This window comes from Mesoplodon densirostris, chromosome 6, assembly GCF_025265405.1.
Source record: "Mesoplodon densirostris isolate mMesDen1 chromosome 6, mMesDen1 primary haplotype, whole genome shotgun sequence".
Taxonomy (NCBI): Eukaryota; Metazoa; Chordata; class Mammalia; order Artiodactyla; family Ziphiidae; genus Mesoplodon; species Mesoplodon densirostris.
Window position 1 is genome coordinate 5,472,831 of NC_082666.1, and position 18,274 is coordinate 5,491,104.

At 54.7% G+C, this 18,274-nt stretch overlaps 1 protein-coding gene across 1 annotated transcript in view; it reads right to left on the reverse strand.

Annotated features, from left to right (window-relative positions):
- Positions 1-3,032: 3,032 nt before the first annotated feature.
- The window catches only part of LAMC3 (laminin subunit gamma 3), a 63,210-nt gene continuing 47,968 nt past the window's right edge, over positions 3,033-18,274 (reverse strand). The window contains exons 19-29 of the mRNA XM_060101257.1: positions 17,728-17,869; positions 16,498-16,703; positions 16,040-16,116; positions 14,508-14,642; positions 13,203-13,350; positions 12,046-12,195; positions 9,805-9,907; positions 7,276-7,475; positions 6,416-6,562; positions 6,221-6,320; positions 3,033-3,283 (exon numbers count right to left, since the gene is read on the reverse strand). Coding sequence (XP_059957240.1) covers positions 3,033-3,283; positions 6,221-6,320; positions 6,416-6,562; positions 7,276-7,475; positions 9,805-9,907; positions 12,046-12,195; positions 13,203-13,350; positions 14,508-14,642; positions 16,040-16,116; positions 16,498-16,703; positions 17,728-17,869 — 1,659 coding nt within the window. The remainder of the gene's footprint in view (positions 3,284-6,220; positions 6,321-6,415; positions 6,563-7,275; positions 7,476-9,804; positions 9,908-12,045; positions 12,196-13,202; positions 13,351-14,507; positions 14,643-16,039; positions 16,117-16,497; positions 16,704-17,727; positions 17,870-18,274) is intronic.

Genomic DNA, 18,274 nt, shown 5'->3' on the forward strand with positions numbered 1-18,274 from the left:
TGTCCCGTCTGGAGGTCAGAGAAGACAGCTGACATAGAATGGGACCCTCATAATGCACTTCCTGGTTCAGGCTCAGAGAGCCTGTTGCCCTGGGCTGGTTGGCCCCAGTCACTGGTTCTGCAGGGCAGAGGCCACCTCATCTTCCACTGCTCAGCTGCTGGGCTGCATTGCTAGCCAGATGTTCAGCAGCTGCCACATTCCACCCAGCCACAGCCCCACCTCTGGGGCCAGAGAGTGGCTCTCTACACCCGAAGCATGACTGGACTGCATGAGTCACGAGATGTCAGGTCTGAGGTACGTCACCGCGGAACAGAGAGGAAGCCTGTTCTCCACCCGTTGGGGATGCTGAGACTGGGCCTTGCTGAGCCCCCCACAGCTTGAGCAGAGAAAGGTTTAAGGCCAAGAGCAGGCATCAGAACAGCTGTGTGCCTCTGTCAGCAGAGAAGCTGGGTAGCAGGGAAGAGGGTTTGGGGGCATCAGACCCCACCCCAGAGGTCTGCAAAGCACCCCCATCTCCTTGACACCACTTACACCAGACATTAATCTTTAAACTCACGGTAGAGCAGCCACTTCCTGTTTTGGGCTCCCCACCCCCTGTCCTCCCTCCCAAACCTACCAGCTCCCTCCCTGGGTCATTGATGTGCGTCACGTCACCCCCCTACCCCCGGCCTCGGTTTTCAGTTTCTCCATGGAGGAGCGCACCTCTTCTCTGAATGCCCTCCCCCACTGAGTGTGCGGGGGTGGGGAAGGCACAGCCCACCTCTCATTATATGGCCTTGGACCCAGAGACCCTTGATTTTCTGAACAGGAGTAGGGGGGGACCCGGCCTAAGCTGGGTTGGTCCCTCCTGGGAAGCTGGAATCAGGTCAGTTTTCCAGCTTGTCTCTGCCAAGCTTTTGACCTGATGACAAGTAAACATGGGGGCCATGGTGGGTCCAGGTGGGGGCAGTGGGGACATTCTCTTCCATCAAGCACAAGAAAAGCAAAGAAAGCTGCTCTGTGGAGAGAAGAAAACAGAGTAAACGCGGAGAGAGCAGAGGCAGAGGACAAGGGGAGGGGTGGGAGGGAAGGGAGAGGCAAGCCCCCGGCCCCTGACCATCTCTGAGCCTTGGCAGCCCTTCCTACCCCAGGATTCCAGGAGACTCGCCCAAGTCCTCCCAGCGAACTCCCCTTTTCTGCTTAAACCAGCCCGGGAGGGGGGCAGGCCTCGTGGTCAAGAGCCCTGACTGAGCATGCGCCATAATCCCGCCTGCAACCTGAGTTCCTGGAGTGACCCGTGCGGGCCGGGCCCCTACCCTGCAAACGCTGCGCTGTTGCCCACCCTCTTGCCTGGAATGTTCCCCGCTGTCTCCCCACCCTTTGAGGCCTGGCCTAAAGCACTCCTCCTCCTCTCCTCACGGGTGTCCCTCCCTGAGCCTTTCTGCACTGCTGGACACTGGTTTTGAGTTCCTTTCCTGCCTCGGTGTCTCCAGCCTGAGCCAGAGGTCAGCTGAGGACCTCTCTGTACCCCACCCCTCAAACTCCCCCAGGCCCTAGACTTTGCCTAATAAGTCCCCCAGAGCAGAGAGGAGAGGGCAGATGGCTGGAGTTGCAGGACCCCACCAGAGTCCCCCCCAGTGGGAAGACACTGGCAAAGCCGATGGGTTCAGCTTTGTCACCTTCCTTCTACCTCATGTGGGCCAAGAGGGATCACTGAACCTTCTGCCACTGACTCACAGAGGGGTGTGTGTGTGTGTGGCATGTGCACCCATAGCCAGGTGGTGAGTCTGCACCGGAGGACCAAAGGCACACCACCAGCTAGTAAAGGGGTCCTTTATTGCCACGTTAAACAGTTGGTAAAACAGAAATGGTCTGGTCTGCTGCCTGTCTCCCCTGCTGGGGGGCAGGAAGAACGCTGGGAAGGGGCTGGGCCCCCCGAGGCACCCACCCTCCCAGTGCCAAGGCCCCGCGGTCTGCTGGAAGAGGGCCCGGGAAAGGGGAGGAGTGCCAGGAGGAGATGCCGGGAACCCTGGGCAGGGCCTAGCCACAGTGGGAGACCCTTGCGTGACAGGCTAGAAAGGCAGCCAGGCCTCCACGCCCAGCAGGGCCTCCCATGTGGCAGATGGTGCCACAGAGCTGCAGGGCCAGTTTGGGAAGTGTCAATCGGTCAAAGGCCAGCCAGGGTTGGCAGGGTCACAAAGGGAAGAGCCAAGCGACGTGTCTGAGCCCCCTGACCCAGGCCCCCTCAGGTCACAAGGCCATGGCCCAAAAGGGGCACCGGGCCTAGGGCAGGTGATTCCTTCAGTGAGTTTGACCCAGTCCCAGGATCTTGAGAAGGAAGTATTCCACAAAGCCAAAGAAACCCCTGCATGGGCAGGCCACGGCCCGGCCGGGCTAGCAGGCTGCACCACGACCCCAGGAGCCCTAGGACTCAGGTTCCTTTGCTGAGAACCCCCCAGAATCTTGTGTCTTTTGACCTGCCTGGTCCCTCAGCTATGCAGAGTTGCTGGGTGTTCGTGGCGGGTGACACATTGGTCAGGGGGCTGCAGGACAGAGGGCAGGGCTGGGACTGGGGGCTCTGGTTCTTGCTGAACCCGCCCTGGATCTCTGTGGATGCCCCCCCGACCCTGCCCGGTCCCAGCCTCCCAGGTACCAACCCTGCCTGAGTATGTCAGTGTCACAGGGCATTTAACATAACATAACATAACATAACATAACATAACATAACATAACAAACACCCCCAGCATCCGGAGGGGGCGCACCACACATGGATGGACTCGCACACGTGTACACTGCACACACGGGCACATGTCCGCATGTACCTGTGCGTGTGTATGTGTGTATGGGGTGGGAGTGCACGCTGATGGGGGTGTGCACACCGTAGCCGCCTGGGTGAGCTCTGAATGCACACTCACTCCTGCCGGTGTGGAGGGGGTGTGGGCACAGACTCGGGAGGGTACGCGGCAGCAGGGTCTGGGCAGTGTGCCTGCATGGCGCACCTGTGGCGGGCGTGCATGCCCTGGGCCGGGGGCACCGTGGGTCCGGGCAGCCCTCACTGCCAGCTGGCACAGCTCTCGGGCAGGCTCTGCAAAATGGCCTCCAGATTCTGCTTGTCAGCACGGATCTCAGCAAGGTTGCTTTCGAAGCTCTGGATCTGCAGCTGCTGCTGTTCAGACTCCTGCTCCAAGAGCCTCAGTTTCCCTTGCAGCACCCCTGGTGGGCCCAGTTGCAGCCTCAGGCGCTCCAGTGCCCTCTGGGTCTCATTCAGGGCCCGGGCGGGGGCTCCGAGGGTGTCCAGTGACCCTGTGGAGGGGCACAGACAGCCTCAGGGTGGGCTGGATCCCCTGCAGGCCCCAGAAGCCTGTTCAGGCCCCACCCCCAGAAGCCCTCCCCAGCCCAAACCCTCCAGGTTTCCGAGTGCCCACGATCTACCAGGAAGGCAAGGGGCCGAGAGGGCAGCGTGGTGAGGCAGGTGAGGGCCTGGCCTGGGCGCCCCACCGGGCTTATGTGCAGACCCTGGAACTTTCCCCCTGGGTGGCACTGGGCAACTGTTAATTTTTGTTGTTGGTATTACTATTCCTGTTAAACAATGAAGGCCTCGGGTGAGTCCTGAGCCCCAGTTTCCTCATCTGTAAAGCAGCGTGTGTGGGGGAGGCCCCGTAACGCCTGCTGCTCCCACACACTGTTTCAGTTCGCTGAGAGCCCACACTTACCGATGGCACTTGTGGGCCAGGATGCGGGGACATCAGGGTGAAAGGAAAGGTTTCTGGCATCAGAATGAGGGTGGGTGAGGCAGATGGGGCAGGAGGGGCTGCAGGCCTGGGAAGCAGGCAGCAGGGGTCTAGTCCTGGCCCAGCACACATCAGGACTTCCCGGAGGAGCCTCTCCAAGTGCAAAACGAGGGGGTGGGGCCGGGTGCCCACATATGAACTTGGTGATGGTGGCATGGAATCCACGGGCTGTCTCCCCCACCTGGCCTTTGTCACCTTGTCATTAAGGTGGCATTCAATGGAAAGACAGCTGAGCCAGGTGGGAGAGTGCTGGAGTCACAGAAACAAATCCTCAATGCCTTCCAATCCCACAGGACCCCCCTGGGCCCCAGGGCTCCCCATGGCCCTGAGTTTCCTGGGCAATGAAGGCTGGTTTGGAGGACAGGCGGCTGCCAAGAGCTGAGCCCGGGGCAGGGAGAAGCAGAGAGAAGCTGAGCCCTGCTGCCGGGCAGGCCGTGCTCCCAGCCAAGACTTGGAGAGGTCCCACCATCCACGGGAAAGTCCAAACAGCCTGGCCTTTGAGGAGGTTACAGCCTCCACTCTAACTGCCCAGCTGGGTCTCCTGGGGTGGGGACAGGGTCTAGGTGTGCGTGGTCACTCCTGCACCCCTGAGTCAAGCATAGTGCCGATGTGAAAGAATAAATGACAACAACAACGGCCAGAGTGGTTTACCCACATAGAGCGTTTGTTTCATGCTGGGCATCATGTCCAGTGAGCTGAGTTCTTACGGGTATAGACCTGTGGCTACGAGCGGGCACTCTGAATCAGTCAGACCTGAGCGTGATCCACAGCCTCCCCACTGACTGGCTGTGGGACCCTGGGCACATCATTTAAATTCTCTGTGCCTTAGTTTCCTCATCTGCAAAATAGCAAGAGTATAAGGATCCTTGCCTCGAAAGTTAAAATGAGATACGATCACATGTGTGAATAGCTTAGTGGAGGCCTGGCATCCAGCTAAAATCCAGAACCTGGTGATTCTTCCTTGTCTTATTTTAATTTTATTTATTTATTGTTTTTTTTGCGGTACACGGGCCTCTCACTGCTGTGGCCTCTCCCGTTGCGGAGCACAGGCTCCGGATGCGCAGGCTCAGCGGCCATGGCTCATGGGCCCAGCCGCTCTGCAGCATGTGGGATCTTCCCGGACCGGGGCACGAACCTGTGTCCCCTGCATCGGCAGGCGGACTCTCAACCACTGCGCCACCAGGGAAGCCCTTCCTTGTCTTATTGATCACGGTAACCAAAATGCATGCTGTCACGTGGATGAGCCTTGAGGATGCTACACTAAGCGAAATAAGCCAGTCACAAAAGGACGCACTATATGACTCCACTTAGGTGAGGTGCCTACACACTACCAAATTCACAGAGACAGAAAGTAGAGCAGGGGTTGCCAGGGGCTGGGGGAGGGGGAATGGGGAATCTGCGTATAATGGGGACGGGTTTCATGTTGGGCTGATGAAAAAGTTCTGGAGATGGATGGTGGCGATGGCTGCACAGTAAGGTGAATGCTGTGCCTAATGCCGTTGAACTGTACGCTGAAAGATGGTTAAAATGGCAAATTTTATGTTTTGTGTATTTTACCCCAACTTTTTTTTTTTTTTTTTTTTTTTTTTGCGGTACGCAGGCCTCTCACTGTTGTGGCCTCTCCCGCTGCGGAGCACAGGCTCCGGACGCGCAGGCTCAGCGGCCATGGCTCACGGGCCCAGCTGCTCCACGGCATGTGGGATCCTCCCGGACTGGGGCACGAACCCGTGTCCCCTGCATCGGCAGGCGGACTCTCAACCACTGCGCCACCAGGGAAGCCCTACCCCAACTTTTAAAACTGCTTGTTGTTCATTTCAGCCTAACTGCTCTGACACTGTCCCCTCGCCCCTGCTCTGAGGGCTCCACGTCTTGGGGGCTGTCCCTTTCACGATTTACTATCTCATCACACACTGCACAGTGTGGAAAGCACTCTCTAAACTACCCCACTGTTACTCCCATTTCCCAGGTGGGGGAACTGAGGCTCAGAGAGGTGGAGTGATTTTTCCAAGGTCTCACAGCCAAGGAAGGGAAAGTGCCAGACTTGACTGCCAGTCTCTCTGATTCCAGACCAGCACCTGATCCTCGATGCCAGACTTGCTTCTGTGACGTTCTCTCTCCTTCTCTGAAACCCTCCACCACGGAGGGCGGACCTAGTCACCTGGTACCTACAGGTGTTCTGTGAGTGGTGAGTGTTCTGTGTCTCTCCTCTCCTCCTGACTAGCAGCCCCTGGAGGACGAAGTGAGCATGCTTCTGGACACCATCCCTGCCTCGCCCCGGGGGGCCTGGCGCGGTTACCAATGCTTGTCATTGACCACAAGTCTCGGGATGGGGGGAGCCACGGACAGGAGGGCTAGGAGGCCAGCTTCCCCAGGACGGGGCCTCCCAGGAAGATCCCGGAGATGCACCAGGGACCCAGGGGGCCAGGGCCCAGCCTTGGGGTCTCCTTACCCAGCCTGGCAAGCAGCTCCGACAAGGCTTTGATGTCCTTCTCCAGAGAGATGCGTGATTCCCGGATCTCCTGCTCCATCTCGCTCAGCCCGGCACCCACCTTTTTGGGGAGGGGGTGAGAAGAAAAGCTTGAGCGGCTCCTGGCTGGCTCCCAGGACCACAGGAGAAGGAGCGCTGGGGTCTCAGCACACGTACCCGATCAGCTGCTTCTAGCTGCTGTCTGTGTGCTTCTGAGGCCAGCACCTGCTGGGAGGCCTGTTGGAGCATCGACTGCGTCTGGCTGGAGAGCCGGCCAGCCCGGCGGTGCTCTTGCTTCCCCTCCGTCAGCAAGGCCTTGGCGAACTACGAGGTGGGCGGCACCAGAGAGGGGAGTGTGAGCAGAGAAACTCCTTTTAGAGGTAAAGGGTGACCGCCCCACCAAGCGGTCATAGATTCACGCACCAGATCGTCCATTCATTCATTCAACAGCTGTGTACCAGATGCCGGCAAAGTGCAGATTGCTGGACACTACACATCTCCCCCGAGAGGAGAAATTCCAGTAATTTTCAGATGGGGAAACAGAGGTGCAGAGAGGAGAAGCTGGCCAAAATCAAAATAGCAGGACCAGAAACCAAGCCTGGGGACCCCTTCAACCCAGCACTGTCTCTAGGGAGCTGTAGAGGCAGTTTACTTGGGCCCTGAGCGACAGAGCTGGGAAGATGCATATCGATTCAGATTTGGCCCTAATTAAACAAGAAAAGTCTAGAAGTTTAGGGATTAGAGCCAAACAGACCGAGGTGTGAGCCCTGGTTATGGTAAGTTACTGAACTGGGCTGGGCGTCAGGGTCCTCACCTGTCCCATGGGGACAGCAGTGGCATCTGTTTCATGCGGAATCCACAGGGTCACCCGCGTGAAGCTCCGGAGCTCAGAGCCTGGGACCCCTTAGCAAGTGCAGAGTATTCAGCATTGCATACAGAAGGGGCATTTACCCTACAGAAGGGCACCTCACCTATGACAGTCCTCCCACAGGCCCAGAAGGCAGGGATGCCCCTGGAGTCACATCCGTGGCCCTGACCTTGGCACTGTCCTTGGCCAACAGCTCGGCTTCCCTGCCCTTCTTCTTGGCACTGGAGGAGATAGAGGCCGCATTTCCCAGCATCCTCTCCACCTGCTTGGTCTTCTTTTTGGACTCTGCAAGGAGCCTGTCCTGAACGATGGCTGCCTTCCTCCTCAGTGCGGCCTGGTCCTTGGGCCGAGGAAACCTTGGCTTCATTCCTGTAAACCCGGCCGAGGCTGTGTCAGGAGGGCTGGGCTCATGCCTGGAGAGCCCATCGGGTGGTCACTGTCAGATGTCTGACCAACCCCAGACCCTTGGACAACGTGAGCAGAGGTATGAGATGCATGAGATCTGTGGGTAAACTTCTCAGGCTCACCCAGGGAAAACAAATGAGTGAGACATACTGCCCTGTGAGTGTAAAGATTCATGTTATATTATGATACTTACTAAAGTCACAGAATTACATGGTGGTCAATGCCTGGGCCAGTGGTAGAGATGGGAGCTATAGCACAGTACACAGCAAGATCCATTAAGTTCTTTGTTTTTACATGTCACGCATTTCTAAATAGGCTTTGAGGCAGCTTATCGTGATGAACAGACCAAAAACTGGACCATTAAAGTGATAAACCAAAGGCCATATGTAACTGGGGGGATGATGAAGAGTGAGAAGTGCCAGAAAATTAGGATGACAGTGTAGGTACCAAATGCACTATTTACCTTTTAGCCTCCTAGCAGCCAAGACAAAAAGAGAAATTCTACAATTCACATAGGTTTTTATTATCTAATAAGTAGTTCCCTTCTATATAGAAAGAGAGACTTTTTCATTTCCTTTCAGATAAAATTCGAAGGGAAATTTATCCTAAGGAGTACTGATTATAGTAGACAAAGTCAAAATTTAAAAAGAATCAAGGGGACTTCCCTGGTGATCCTGTGGTTAAGAATCCACCTTCCGGGGCCTCCCTGGTGGCGCAAGTGGTTGAGAGTCCGCCTGCCGATGCAGGGGATACGGGTTCGTGCCCCGGTCTGGGAGGATCCCATATGCCGCGGAGCGGCTGGGCCCGTGAGCCATGGCTGCTGAGCCTGCGCGTCCGGAGCCTGCACGTCCGGAGCCTGTGCTCCGCAACGGGGGAGGCCACAACAGTGAGAGGCCCGCATACCGCAAAAAAAAAAAAAAAAAAAAAAAAAAAAAAAAAAGAATCCACCTTCCAGTGTAGGGGACGTGGGTTCGATCCCTGGGTGGGGAACTAAGATCCCACATGCCGTGGGGCAACTAAGCCCATGCATCGCAACGAAAGATCCCGTGTGCTGCAACCAAGACCCGATGCAGCCAATCAATCAACCAATAAATAAATAAATAAATATTTTTTAAAAAAAGAATCAAGCCTTCTAATATCCAGGGACATAATACTACATAATCATTCTACGAACATAATCCAAAAGTTAGATCTACTTTGCTTCCTGTACGCAAAATTGGCATTTCTTAAAGTGCACTCTGGGGGGACTTCCCTGGTGGCACAGTGGTTAAGAATCCGCCTGCCAGTGCAGGAGACACAGGTTCGAGCCCTGGTCCAGGAAGATCCCACATGCCGCAGAGCAACTAAGCCCGTGAGCCACAACTACTGAGCCCGCATGCCACAACTACTGAAGCCCTCGCGCCTAGAGCCCGTGCTCTGAAACAAGAGAAGCCACTGCAGTGAGAAGCCGTGCACTGCAACAAAGAGCAGCCCCCACTCGCCACGACTAGAGAAAGCCCGCGCGCAGCAACAAAGACCCAACACAGCCAAAAAGAGAAAAAAAGTGCACACTGGGGAGCCCTAATTCTACAGGGTGTTGATAAATGCTAGGGGAAATTAAGTTTACATAAAGTGAACCTGGTTTCTTTATTGAAGGACTTCTCAGAGCCTTTAATATTCTCAGGTGTGCACTGCAAGATCTCAGGGGGATCTATAGCATTTCCTAAACTTATTTGGACACAAATCCTCTCCTGGCAGAGCAACTACAGGCTAGGGGCTGTTCCACATTTCATTCAGTAAAATTTCCTTTCTTGGTCTACCCAACTGTAAAATGGGGGCACTTGGCCTCATTTTCCTACAGCTCAAAAGAGACCTGGACTGGCATCAACCCATCAACCCACATTCTAAAGAGAAACACTGCATCCCTTCCCATAGCCCCACTGGACATTGGACCAGGGCAGCCATATTTGTACCAGGTAACCAGACCCCCAGCCAGAGTGGCCTAGATCAGGGATGGACAGCTGATGGCATCAGATTCTCTTCCCATCTGGTCCTGAGGGGCTCTGCGTGTGGTCTGATGATGGATGGCCACGTAGGCAAGAACCTGGTGAGTGGTGTGTGAGATGGGGAGGGACAAGCAGCCACAGGACAGGGAGGTCCTTAGAGGCAGAGGGAATGGTCTCCTTGGCTTATGCCCACATGACAGGACTTCTGTCCCCTGCAGCCAAGCCTGCCCTGGCTGAGGCATGAGTCCTGGTATCTGTCATGGGCATCTGTGCATCCGTGAGCCTGGGGCTAAGCAGGGCACACATACCTTCTAGGTCAGCCAGCAGAGTCCTGGTTCCTGTGACAGTCACCATGGCAGCCTGGACAGATGAGGAAGCCAGGGTCAGGGCAGCTCTGGCTTCCTGGTGCAGCTGGAGAGAGAAGAGAGAGGCTGGTCAGGTGGTGCTGGAGGTGTGCTGGGCAGAGAGGGGTCAGGTGGGCACCAAACCCACATGTACAAGGTCCCAAAACATCACCAAAACTCTGACACTGAATTATGCTGTTTACCAGGAACATCTGATTTGTTTTATTATAACAATATTAAACCTTGAATATCTCTCCCAAGAAGTTACCTGTCTCACAAAAGCTCAGAGGAAAAGTGGAACCTAAGAACTAAAAGAAAGATGGACAACTGAAAATTTCTTGTCAGAATGCCGCTGCATCTCAGCCAGAGGATGTGAAGTAGTGAATCTGTTTATTATACAACTTTTACTCATAGAAAATTAGTTTCTTCCCCATTGCCACTAAAAAAGGCTGGATACTTAAAGAATTCGGGTTGATGGATGAATAGATACACAAAATGCTGTGTATCCACATCATGGAATATTATTCAGCCATGAAAGGGAACGAAGTGCTGATGTATAGTACGATGTGGATGAGCCTGGAAAATATTATGGTAAGTGAAAGCAGCCAGACACAAAAGGTCACATGTGGCACAATTCTATTTATATGAAATGTCTGAAATAGGTAAATCCATAGAGACAGAAAGCAGATGGGCAGTCGCCAGGGGCTGGGGGGAGGGAGGAATGAAGAGCGCCTGCTTAATGGGTATAAGCAGTCACCCTTTGTGGTGATGAATGTTTTGGAACTAGACAGAAGTGGTACTTGCACAACATTGGGAATGTGCTAAATGCCACTGTGTTGTACACTTTCAAATGGGTAATTTTATGTGATGTGAATTTCAAGCCATCAATCAATCAATCATGCGGGGTTTAAAAAAATTTTTGGTAAAGTCTTTATTGAATTTGTTACAATACTGCTTCTGTATTATGCTTTGGTTCTTTTGGCTGCGAGGCATGTGGGATCTTACCTCCTCGATCAGGGATGGAACCTGCATGCCCTGCATTGGAAGGAGAAGTCTTAACTACTGGACCGCCAGGGAAGTCGCAATCATGTGGGTTTGAGGAGCCACCAGATGCTGCCCTGGGAGCCCTTGTGTCTTTTAAGTCTTACTCCAAATGCCTAGCAGGATGGGAGAGGAAGGTGGGAGGCGCTGTGTTGGGGCACTGCGCACTGGGGTCTGGTCCTGACTCTGCTGTGGCCTCATCTGTGCCCCAGACCAGGGTGATGGACTAAATCAATGGGTACCACCTCAAGGGGCCCTGACACAGCACAGCTCTCCCAGTATGTGACAGACACCAGGCCCAGCTGTTCGGATGCAGGCAACAGCTTTCTGCCTCGTTTCTTGTCTTTAAAAGGAAAATAAAGATGGATACCCGGGACTTCCCTGGTGGTCCAGCGGTTAAGACTCTGCACTTCCACTGTACGGGGCATGGGTTTGATCCTTGGTCGGGGAACTGAGATCTTCAGCGCCCCCCCAAAAAAAGATGGCTATGGGATAAGCCACTGCTGGGATTTGAATAAGGTCTGTAGATTAGCTCAGTGTATGATATCATGTTGATTTCCTTATTTTGATCCTTGTAAGGTGGCTGGGTAAAACATTAACAGAAGGAGAATCTGTGTGAGGGTATATGGGACTTCTTTGTGCTTTCTTCGCAACCTTTTTCTAAGTCTAGATGAAAGATGAAAAGTTAAAAACAAAACACTTGAAGGGGTGCTTATATTTTAATAGGTTGGAAACCACTGGCTGGGGCTCCATTCACCCCATAATTCTTAAATTCCCTGATTATTTAGTCTTGCAGTGGGGTTTAGCACTAGAGCAATGTATGTGCTCCCTAAAATATCTGGCAAGTGAACTAATGAATGCAAGAATAAGTGAATGAGACCCATCCCAGCTGTAATTAACACTGAGTAAGAGTGGTGGGCGTGGCTCTGTCTGTCTGTCCATCCTGCCTCCTCTCACACCTTTACTCCTTCTCGGGAAATCAGGACCTCCTGCCTTGGCACGAGCTAACTGAGGTTCTCTGGAATTTGGGGGAAGGCACTGCGGTGGGGGGGAAGAACTACTTCTGGTCTTTGCCCTGCCCTCCCCCTGCAACCCCTGAACCCAGATCATGCCTGGGGCAGGCCCAACCTTCTCCAGGTGCTGCCTCAAAGGACAAGAGCCCACCTGCGTAAGGGGCTCTGTCTTGTGCAGCACGGCCTGGGCGGTGGCCTGGAGGGTCCGGGCAGCCTCGGTGACCACGCGTTCTCTCGATGCGACCGTCTTCTCCAGGGCCTGCACCTTCAGGTCCAGGGTCCTGGCCTGGGACTTCTGAGGCTGCCGGGAGATGGAGGGCTCAGACAAGGCCTGATGGGGAGGTCCGAGGGGCAGGTCCTCTACTGGGTGGGAGAAGCCCAGGGGCAGGGACCGTGGGGGGCAGGGCTGCACGTGGACCCTAAGAAGCAGAGGGGCCAGGGCGAGAGAAGCCAGACTGGGGAAGCTGTCACTTGAGGTTTGATTCCAGCCCCAGCAATTTCTAGAAGCGCAGACTCAGGCAGCCCAGCTAACCTCCCTGACCTGCGTTTCCTTCCCCAGGCTCACAATCCCTTAGCTGAAACCTTGGGGCCGGACGTACTTCTGAATTCAGAATTTCCTGTGGGGACTGCTTATTACCTAACGCCCTCAGCAGTATCTGGGGCAGGGCTCAGGGCCAAACATGTCACTACCTACATTTTCCTTCTTCACACACAGTGGGAGGATCAAACACCCTGAGTAAACAGCCTGGGAGCAGTCAGTCCTGGGCAGGCTGGGCCCCAGATGCATTTCTGTAAGTTTAGTCTTTTTTTTTAAAGTTTAGCTCCCAAGTTTTGGAATTTCAGGATTACTGAGAAGACTTGATGAGCTGATTTATCCAGAGGTGAGGAGTGTAGGGTGACAGCCACATAGAGGATGAGGGCATTGCTCACGAATCCCCTCCAGCCCCTCATGGATGCAGCCCTGAAATAACCAAATGGGTGAGCTCTAGCCGACAGACGGACAAAGTAACCGAGGCACAGGGATGGGAAGTCCTTTGTCAAGGTCACAGAGCTAGAGTGGCGGGGCTGGGATTTGGCCCCATGTCCGTCTGGTGTCATTGCCAATGCCACTATGATGAAGAAGAGGCCTCGGCCTTGATATCATCATTATAATCAACAACAAAGATTGGCTGAGATCTTTTAATCCACTGCTAGAGAGTTAGAAATAAGCCATGTCCTCTGCCTCTGCCTGGGCCGCACTGGTTTCCCAGCTGCCACATTCTCCCTCACAACCACCGCATGCAGAGCTCCAAGGAGAGCTGAGCTGACCAGTGCTGCAGGGGCAGCTGGTGAGGCCAGGCGCTGGGCTGCATCTGCGCTGACTTGCTGCACGGCGGCCAGCACCCTCTCAGCTTCAGGCAGCACCTCCGCCACGGCCGTGCCCAGCGCCCTCTGGGCCGCGTGTACCTCCTGGTACCTGGGAGGAGACAGAGGCAGGATGGCCCAGGAGCAGGATGCAGGCCATCCCTCCCCATTGCTGTCCCGGCCCCCCCAGTGGAGCTCCCGGTTGAAGGGGCTCTGGCAACTTCCCGGGCAGAACCGCCGTCTGCGGAGTTGGTACCCAGCAGCTGGCCTCAGGAACTGGCTGCTGCTCGGCAGCTGTCTAATGAATGGGAAAGGCAGCCGAGGGACTGCACTCTTGTTTCCTCATTCACTTAATTCAATCACGCTTTTCTGAAGGAGCTCCCGCTTGGTTTCCACTTGAGAATCACATGTTTTGCAAATGTTTGGCTCCTCTGGATGAATCATGAAGAGGAAAATGCCTGTTGTTGTTGGGGGGATAGCGGCCCAGGCCCTGATGCCCTTGAGTGACCTTGGGCATGTTGCTCTCCAGGTAAATGGAGACCTCTGGGCTGCATGACTGTTCTGGGGCCCTTTTTCCCTGAAATGCTGTAATCCATCAACTAGGACAGCTTTCCCGTCCAGCTGTCCACACCCTGCCCCATCCAGCTCCCCCTACCATGGTACTGCTGGACCACCCCCCACGCCCCCCACCCCCCCGGCCAGGGTGCCTCCCATCCCTCATCCCTTAACAGAGAGCCAGCTGCCCCTGCCCCTGGGAGTGGGTCATGTGATCCACCCAGCCATACCGATTGGCTCAGGACTGGCCACCTGACCCAAGCTGGGCCAATCAGATTCTCTCATCTAGGAAATCCACTTGGGCTCAGTGAGCTGTTGGTGGGTCTCCGTTGACCCTCTGAATGAGCTGGATACAAGGGGGCCACCCACAGCAGAGAAGCAGAGGCCAAGAAGAAAGCTGGTGCCTGAGAGGAGCTCCCGAGGGGTCTGGGGAGGGGCAGGGGAGCTTCAGGGGGCCGAGCATGAGATGATCTGGGCCCTCCTTGTTTAGGTTCTCATTCCTTCTCTCCGGAGGCTAAGCTGCACCCCGGCATGAGTGGGTTCCTCTAACGCACCACCAAGCAGGCCTAAGACCCTAGGCATCACACCCCGCCCTAAAGAACATCAGGACTCAAGGGACGGAAGCCGGTTCTGGAACCATCGGCCTCTGACCAGGCCCTGCCAGCTTCAGGAAGTCAACCCAAGCTCCTACCCACACCTGGGAGGTCTCCTCACCTGTCCTCTAGCTCCTGCTGGGCCCCCAGGGCTGTTCTCCCCTCCACCAGACTCCAGAGAAGCGCATAACTGCTGTTGGAGGTGAGCAGGGCCTTCCGAGCAGTGGCCTCAGTCCTGGTGGTGGTGTCCCTGTGACTGTATGACAATACCCGCCCATCACCAGGGGCTGACACAGAGGGGGCCCTGGCCCAACCCCCACCCCCCGCCACCGCACGGGCCTCTTGCCGTCCCAAAGGGAGTACAGCCACGGGTGCAAGGCTCCTGTCCTCCCTCTGCCTGATGCACAGTGAAGACTGATGGGAAGGGGACCCGTGCCCCTGTTCCTGTTATATAGGGTTTACGCCTGTTGTCCTGGCATAATAAATAATAGGGCCTTTGATCACACATAAAATCTCAGCTTGGACAATAAATTATATGGTTACCCTAATAAAGAGAGCATAGAAAAGACAGCCTGGGTTTGAATCTGGCTCTATCACTTCTAACCCCGTGTCCTTAAGCAAGTCACTTTACTTCTCTGAGTCTCTTTTCTCATCTGTAAAATGGGTCTACAGTCTCTAAAGTACAGCTAGAGGGACAAATTGCTTCAGAGCTTGTGTCTTTAGGATCTTAAGCTGCTTCTTAAAAGCAGTGGATGAAACAACCCAAATGTCCATCAACGGATGACTGGATAAACAAAATGTGGCATATTTGTACAATGGAATATTATTTGGTTGTAAAAAAGAATGAAGTACTGATTAATGGTACAATATGCATGAACCTTGAAAATATTATGCTGTATGAAAGAAGCCAGATACAAAAGACCATGTGTGGGCTTCCCTGGTGGTGCAGTGGTTGAGAGTCCGCCTGCCGATGCAGGGGATGTGGGTTTGTGCCCCGGTCCAGGAAGATCCCACATACCGCAGAGCAGCTGGGCCTGCGAGCCATGGCCGCTGAGCCTGCGTGTCCGGAGCCTGTGCTCCGCAACAGGAGAGGCCACAGCAGTGAGAGGCCCGTGTACCACAAAAAAAAAAAAAAAAAAAAAGACCATGTGTATGATTCCATTTATATGAAATGTCCAGATTGGCAAATCTATAGAATGGGTAGTGATGCTTAATGGGTACTTGTTTCTGGGGTAAGGAAAATGTTCTAAAACTGACTGCGGAGATGGTTGCACAATTCTGTGCATATTCTGGGCAATTCTGTGAATATACTGAAAACCACTGAATTGTACTTTAACTGGTTGACTTGCACGGCATGTGAATTATATCTCAGTAAAGCTGTTATAAAAAAAAGCCAGTGAAGGCTCTCAGATGCCTTCAGTCGACCAGTGTCTGCAGACCCCCACCCCGACCCCTGCATCTCATGCCATCCTTGCACACCTCTCCTTCCCATGGCGATGACACTTCCACTCTGTACTCAAGTGATTCCAACTCCCGGGGTGGGGATACCTATGGGGCTGGCCCTGACTCTGGAAGCCCCCAGCAGAACGGCTGGGCTCCCTTCATGGTTGTGTGGCCAGGACCTCACCATGCTCCCAGGGCACGGGGGCTCACCTCCTGGCGAGGGCGCGGGCCTCTATGGCCAGACGGCTCCAGTTGGTGGGCTGGCCAAGCCCTTCCTGAGGAATCGCCTTTAGAGAAGAGAGAGAAATAGGAGGAAACTGATGGTCCATCCCTGAAGGGCAGGGCCCACATCTGGCTAAACTGTCGGGCAGACCTGGGCCATGCCACTTATTTCATAAACACTCAGAGCCAGCTACAAAGTCAGCATCCAGTGGGCGGAACCCTAGAGCTTGGAAATAACAATAACGACGCCTACCACTTGCTGGGCATTCACTGTCTACTTGGAATACGGCTCGTTCTTTGCAAATATTATCTCACTGCATCGGCAGAGGAGGCACTGGGTGACCGCTATTTTGCAGATGAGAAAACTGAGCCTCCCAAAGCAGGGGGCGGGGGCATGCCCCAGGCTCAGTAGAGGGGAGGAGTTGGGGAGGGGTCCCCTGGGGTACCAGAGATGCAAGGATGGTGGCTGCATGCAGAATCTCCTCTTCTGAGGACTCCAGCACCGCCTCTAGGTCTGCCAGCTGGACGCAGGTCTTCTCAGCTCTGGGCTGGGCACAGTGGGCATTCCTGCTCAGTGCCTGCAGCTGCTCCCGGGCAGCCTTCACAGCACCCTCAAGGCCTGTCACCTGCTCCAGGAAGTCTTCCTGGGCCCCTGCAGAAAGCCCAGAGTCCAGGAGTCACAGAGCAGTCGAGATTTCACAATCAAGCCTGCAACTTCAAGGGGCCCCATCTGTGTCCTCTCCTCCCCCTGGGCACAGCTTGACTCCATCACCAGGCCTGAGCACTGGTTCCAAAGGAAAGGCCTCCCCATTTTACAGATGCGAAGGCTGAGGCCCAGAGATGGCAAATCATGACCCAAGGTCCCCGACACAGGACATCAGCCACAGAGGAAGGACTGGAAGGAATCCAGGCCTTCTAGATCCACAGCGAACAATTCCTGAACCTGAGACAGCGGTGAAACCCGCCTTGAGTCAGCTCTGTAACTCGTAGCGTGGCTCAGTGTGGGAGTTTCAACGCACAGCATCTGATAGCTCCCTATTTTGTTAGTCTTGCAAACAGGTGCTCAGCTCACCTATGGCTGCTACAGGAGTGCAGGTGCTTGTGAACACGAAATTTAACAGAATAAGCAATTCACGTTTGATGCTCCTAAATTTCAGTGTCCCAGGGACAAATTCCACGTGGACTGAATGACCATCTTTTTTCTTATTTACCCATTTATTTTCTATGCTGGGGATACATACAGCAGTGAGCAAAACGGCCAACAGTCAAAGACGGCAGGAACTTTACCTGTTCAGCACCTGGGACAGCGCCCCAATGATTATTTGTTGAGTGACTGACTCAACGAATAAACCCAACCCCTGTCCTCACTGAGCTCATGGGTACAGTCTAGGTGGCACAGGGGGCACGGGGACCGAGGCTATAGTCAGAGGCTGATATTAATAAGGCTACAAAATACAACTGGGTGAGGGATATTGAAAGAGAGGTCGGTGGGATGACAGGACTGCATAGCAGGAGGAACTCACTTAGTTGGGGAGGTCAGACAGGCTCTCCCAGCAAGTGAGTTCTCCTAGGGGTGAACCCGACTGAGGTCAGCCTGAAGGGCTCCAAAGGGGGCATCTGACCAGCCAGCCCCCTCCCCTTGCCTCCCAGTCTCCCACTCTGCTCTCCCACTGTACCTTGCAGCAGGGGATGGCCCTGGTAGACGTCCCCCTGTGGGGCCTCTCCCTGTAGAATGTCCACTGGTCCCCAGGGCCTGCCACAGTTTGACCCCTGCAGCCACCCTTCCATCAGGGTCAGTCTGGCCTTCAGCTTGGCAGCCTGGAGGGGTCAGGGAAGGAACGGTGTGTGAGGCGGGTGGCCTAAAGTCCTGCTTGGAAACCTCTGCCTGGCCTGCCCGCCCCGAGCATTGCCTTCTCCAGTCCTACCCTGGGCCTCAAAGCTAAGCACACACCGGACCTCTGAGAACCAACCGTGCCCACCCTGTCCTCAGAGCTGTCCCTTCCCTTCTCATACCCACAGCACCTGCTGGCATTCAGCCGACCACACCTCTGCCCTCCCGAGGGAGGGAAGCCCCAGGAGGATTACTGTCTGTTTTGCTATGTTCCCAGGACTTGGCACAGAGCAGGCATGTGATCCCTGCAGGCTGAGTGAGTGTGCTTTGCAACATCTCCTAGCCCCATTCTTTCAATCATATGAACAATACACGCATTTATGGAGCACTTG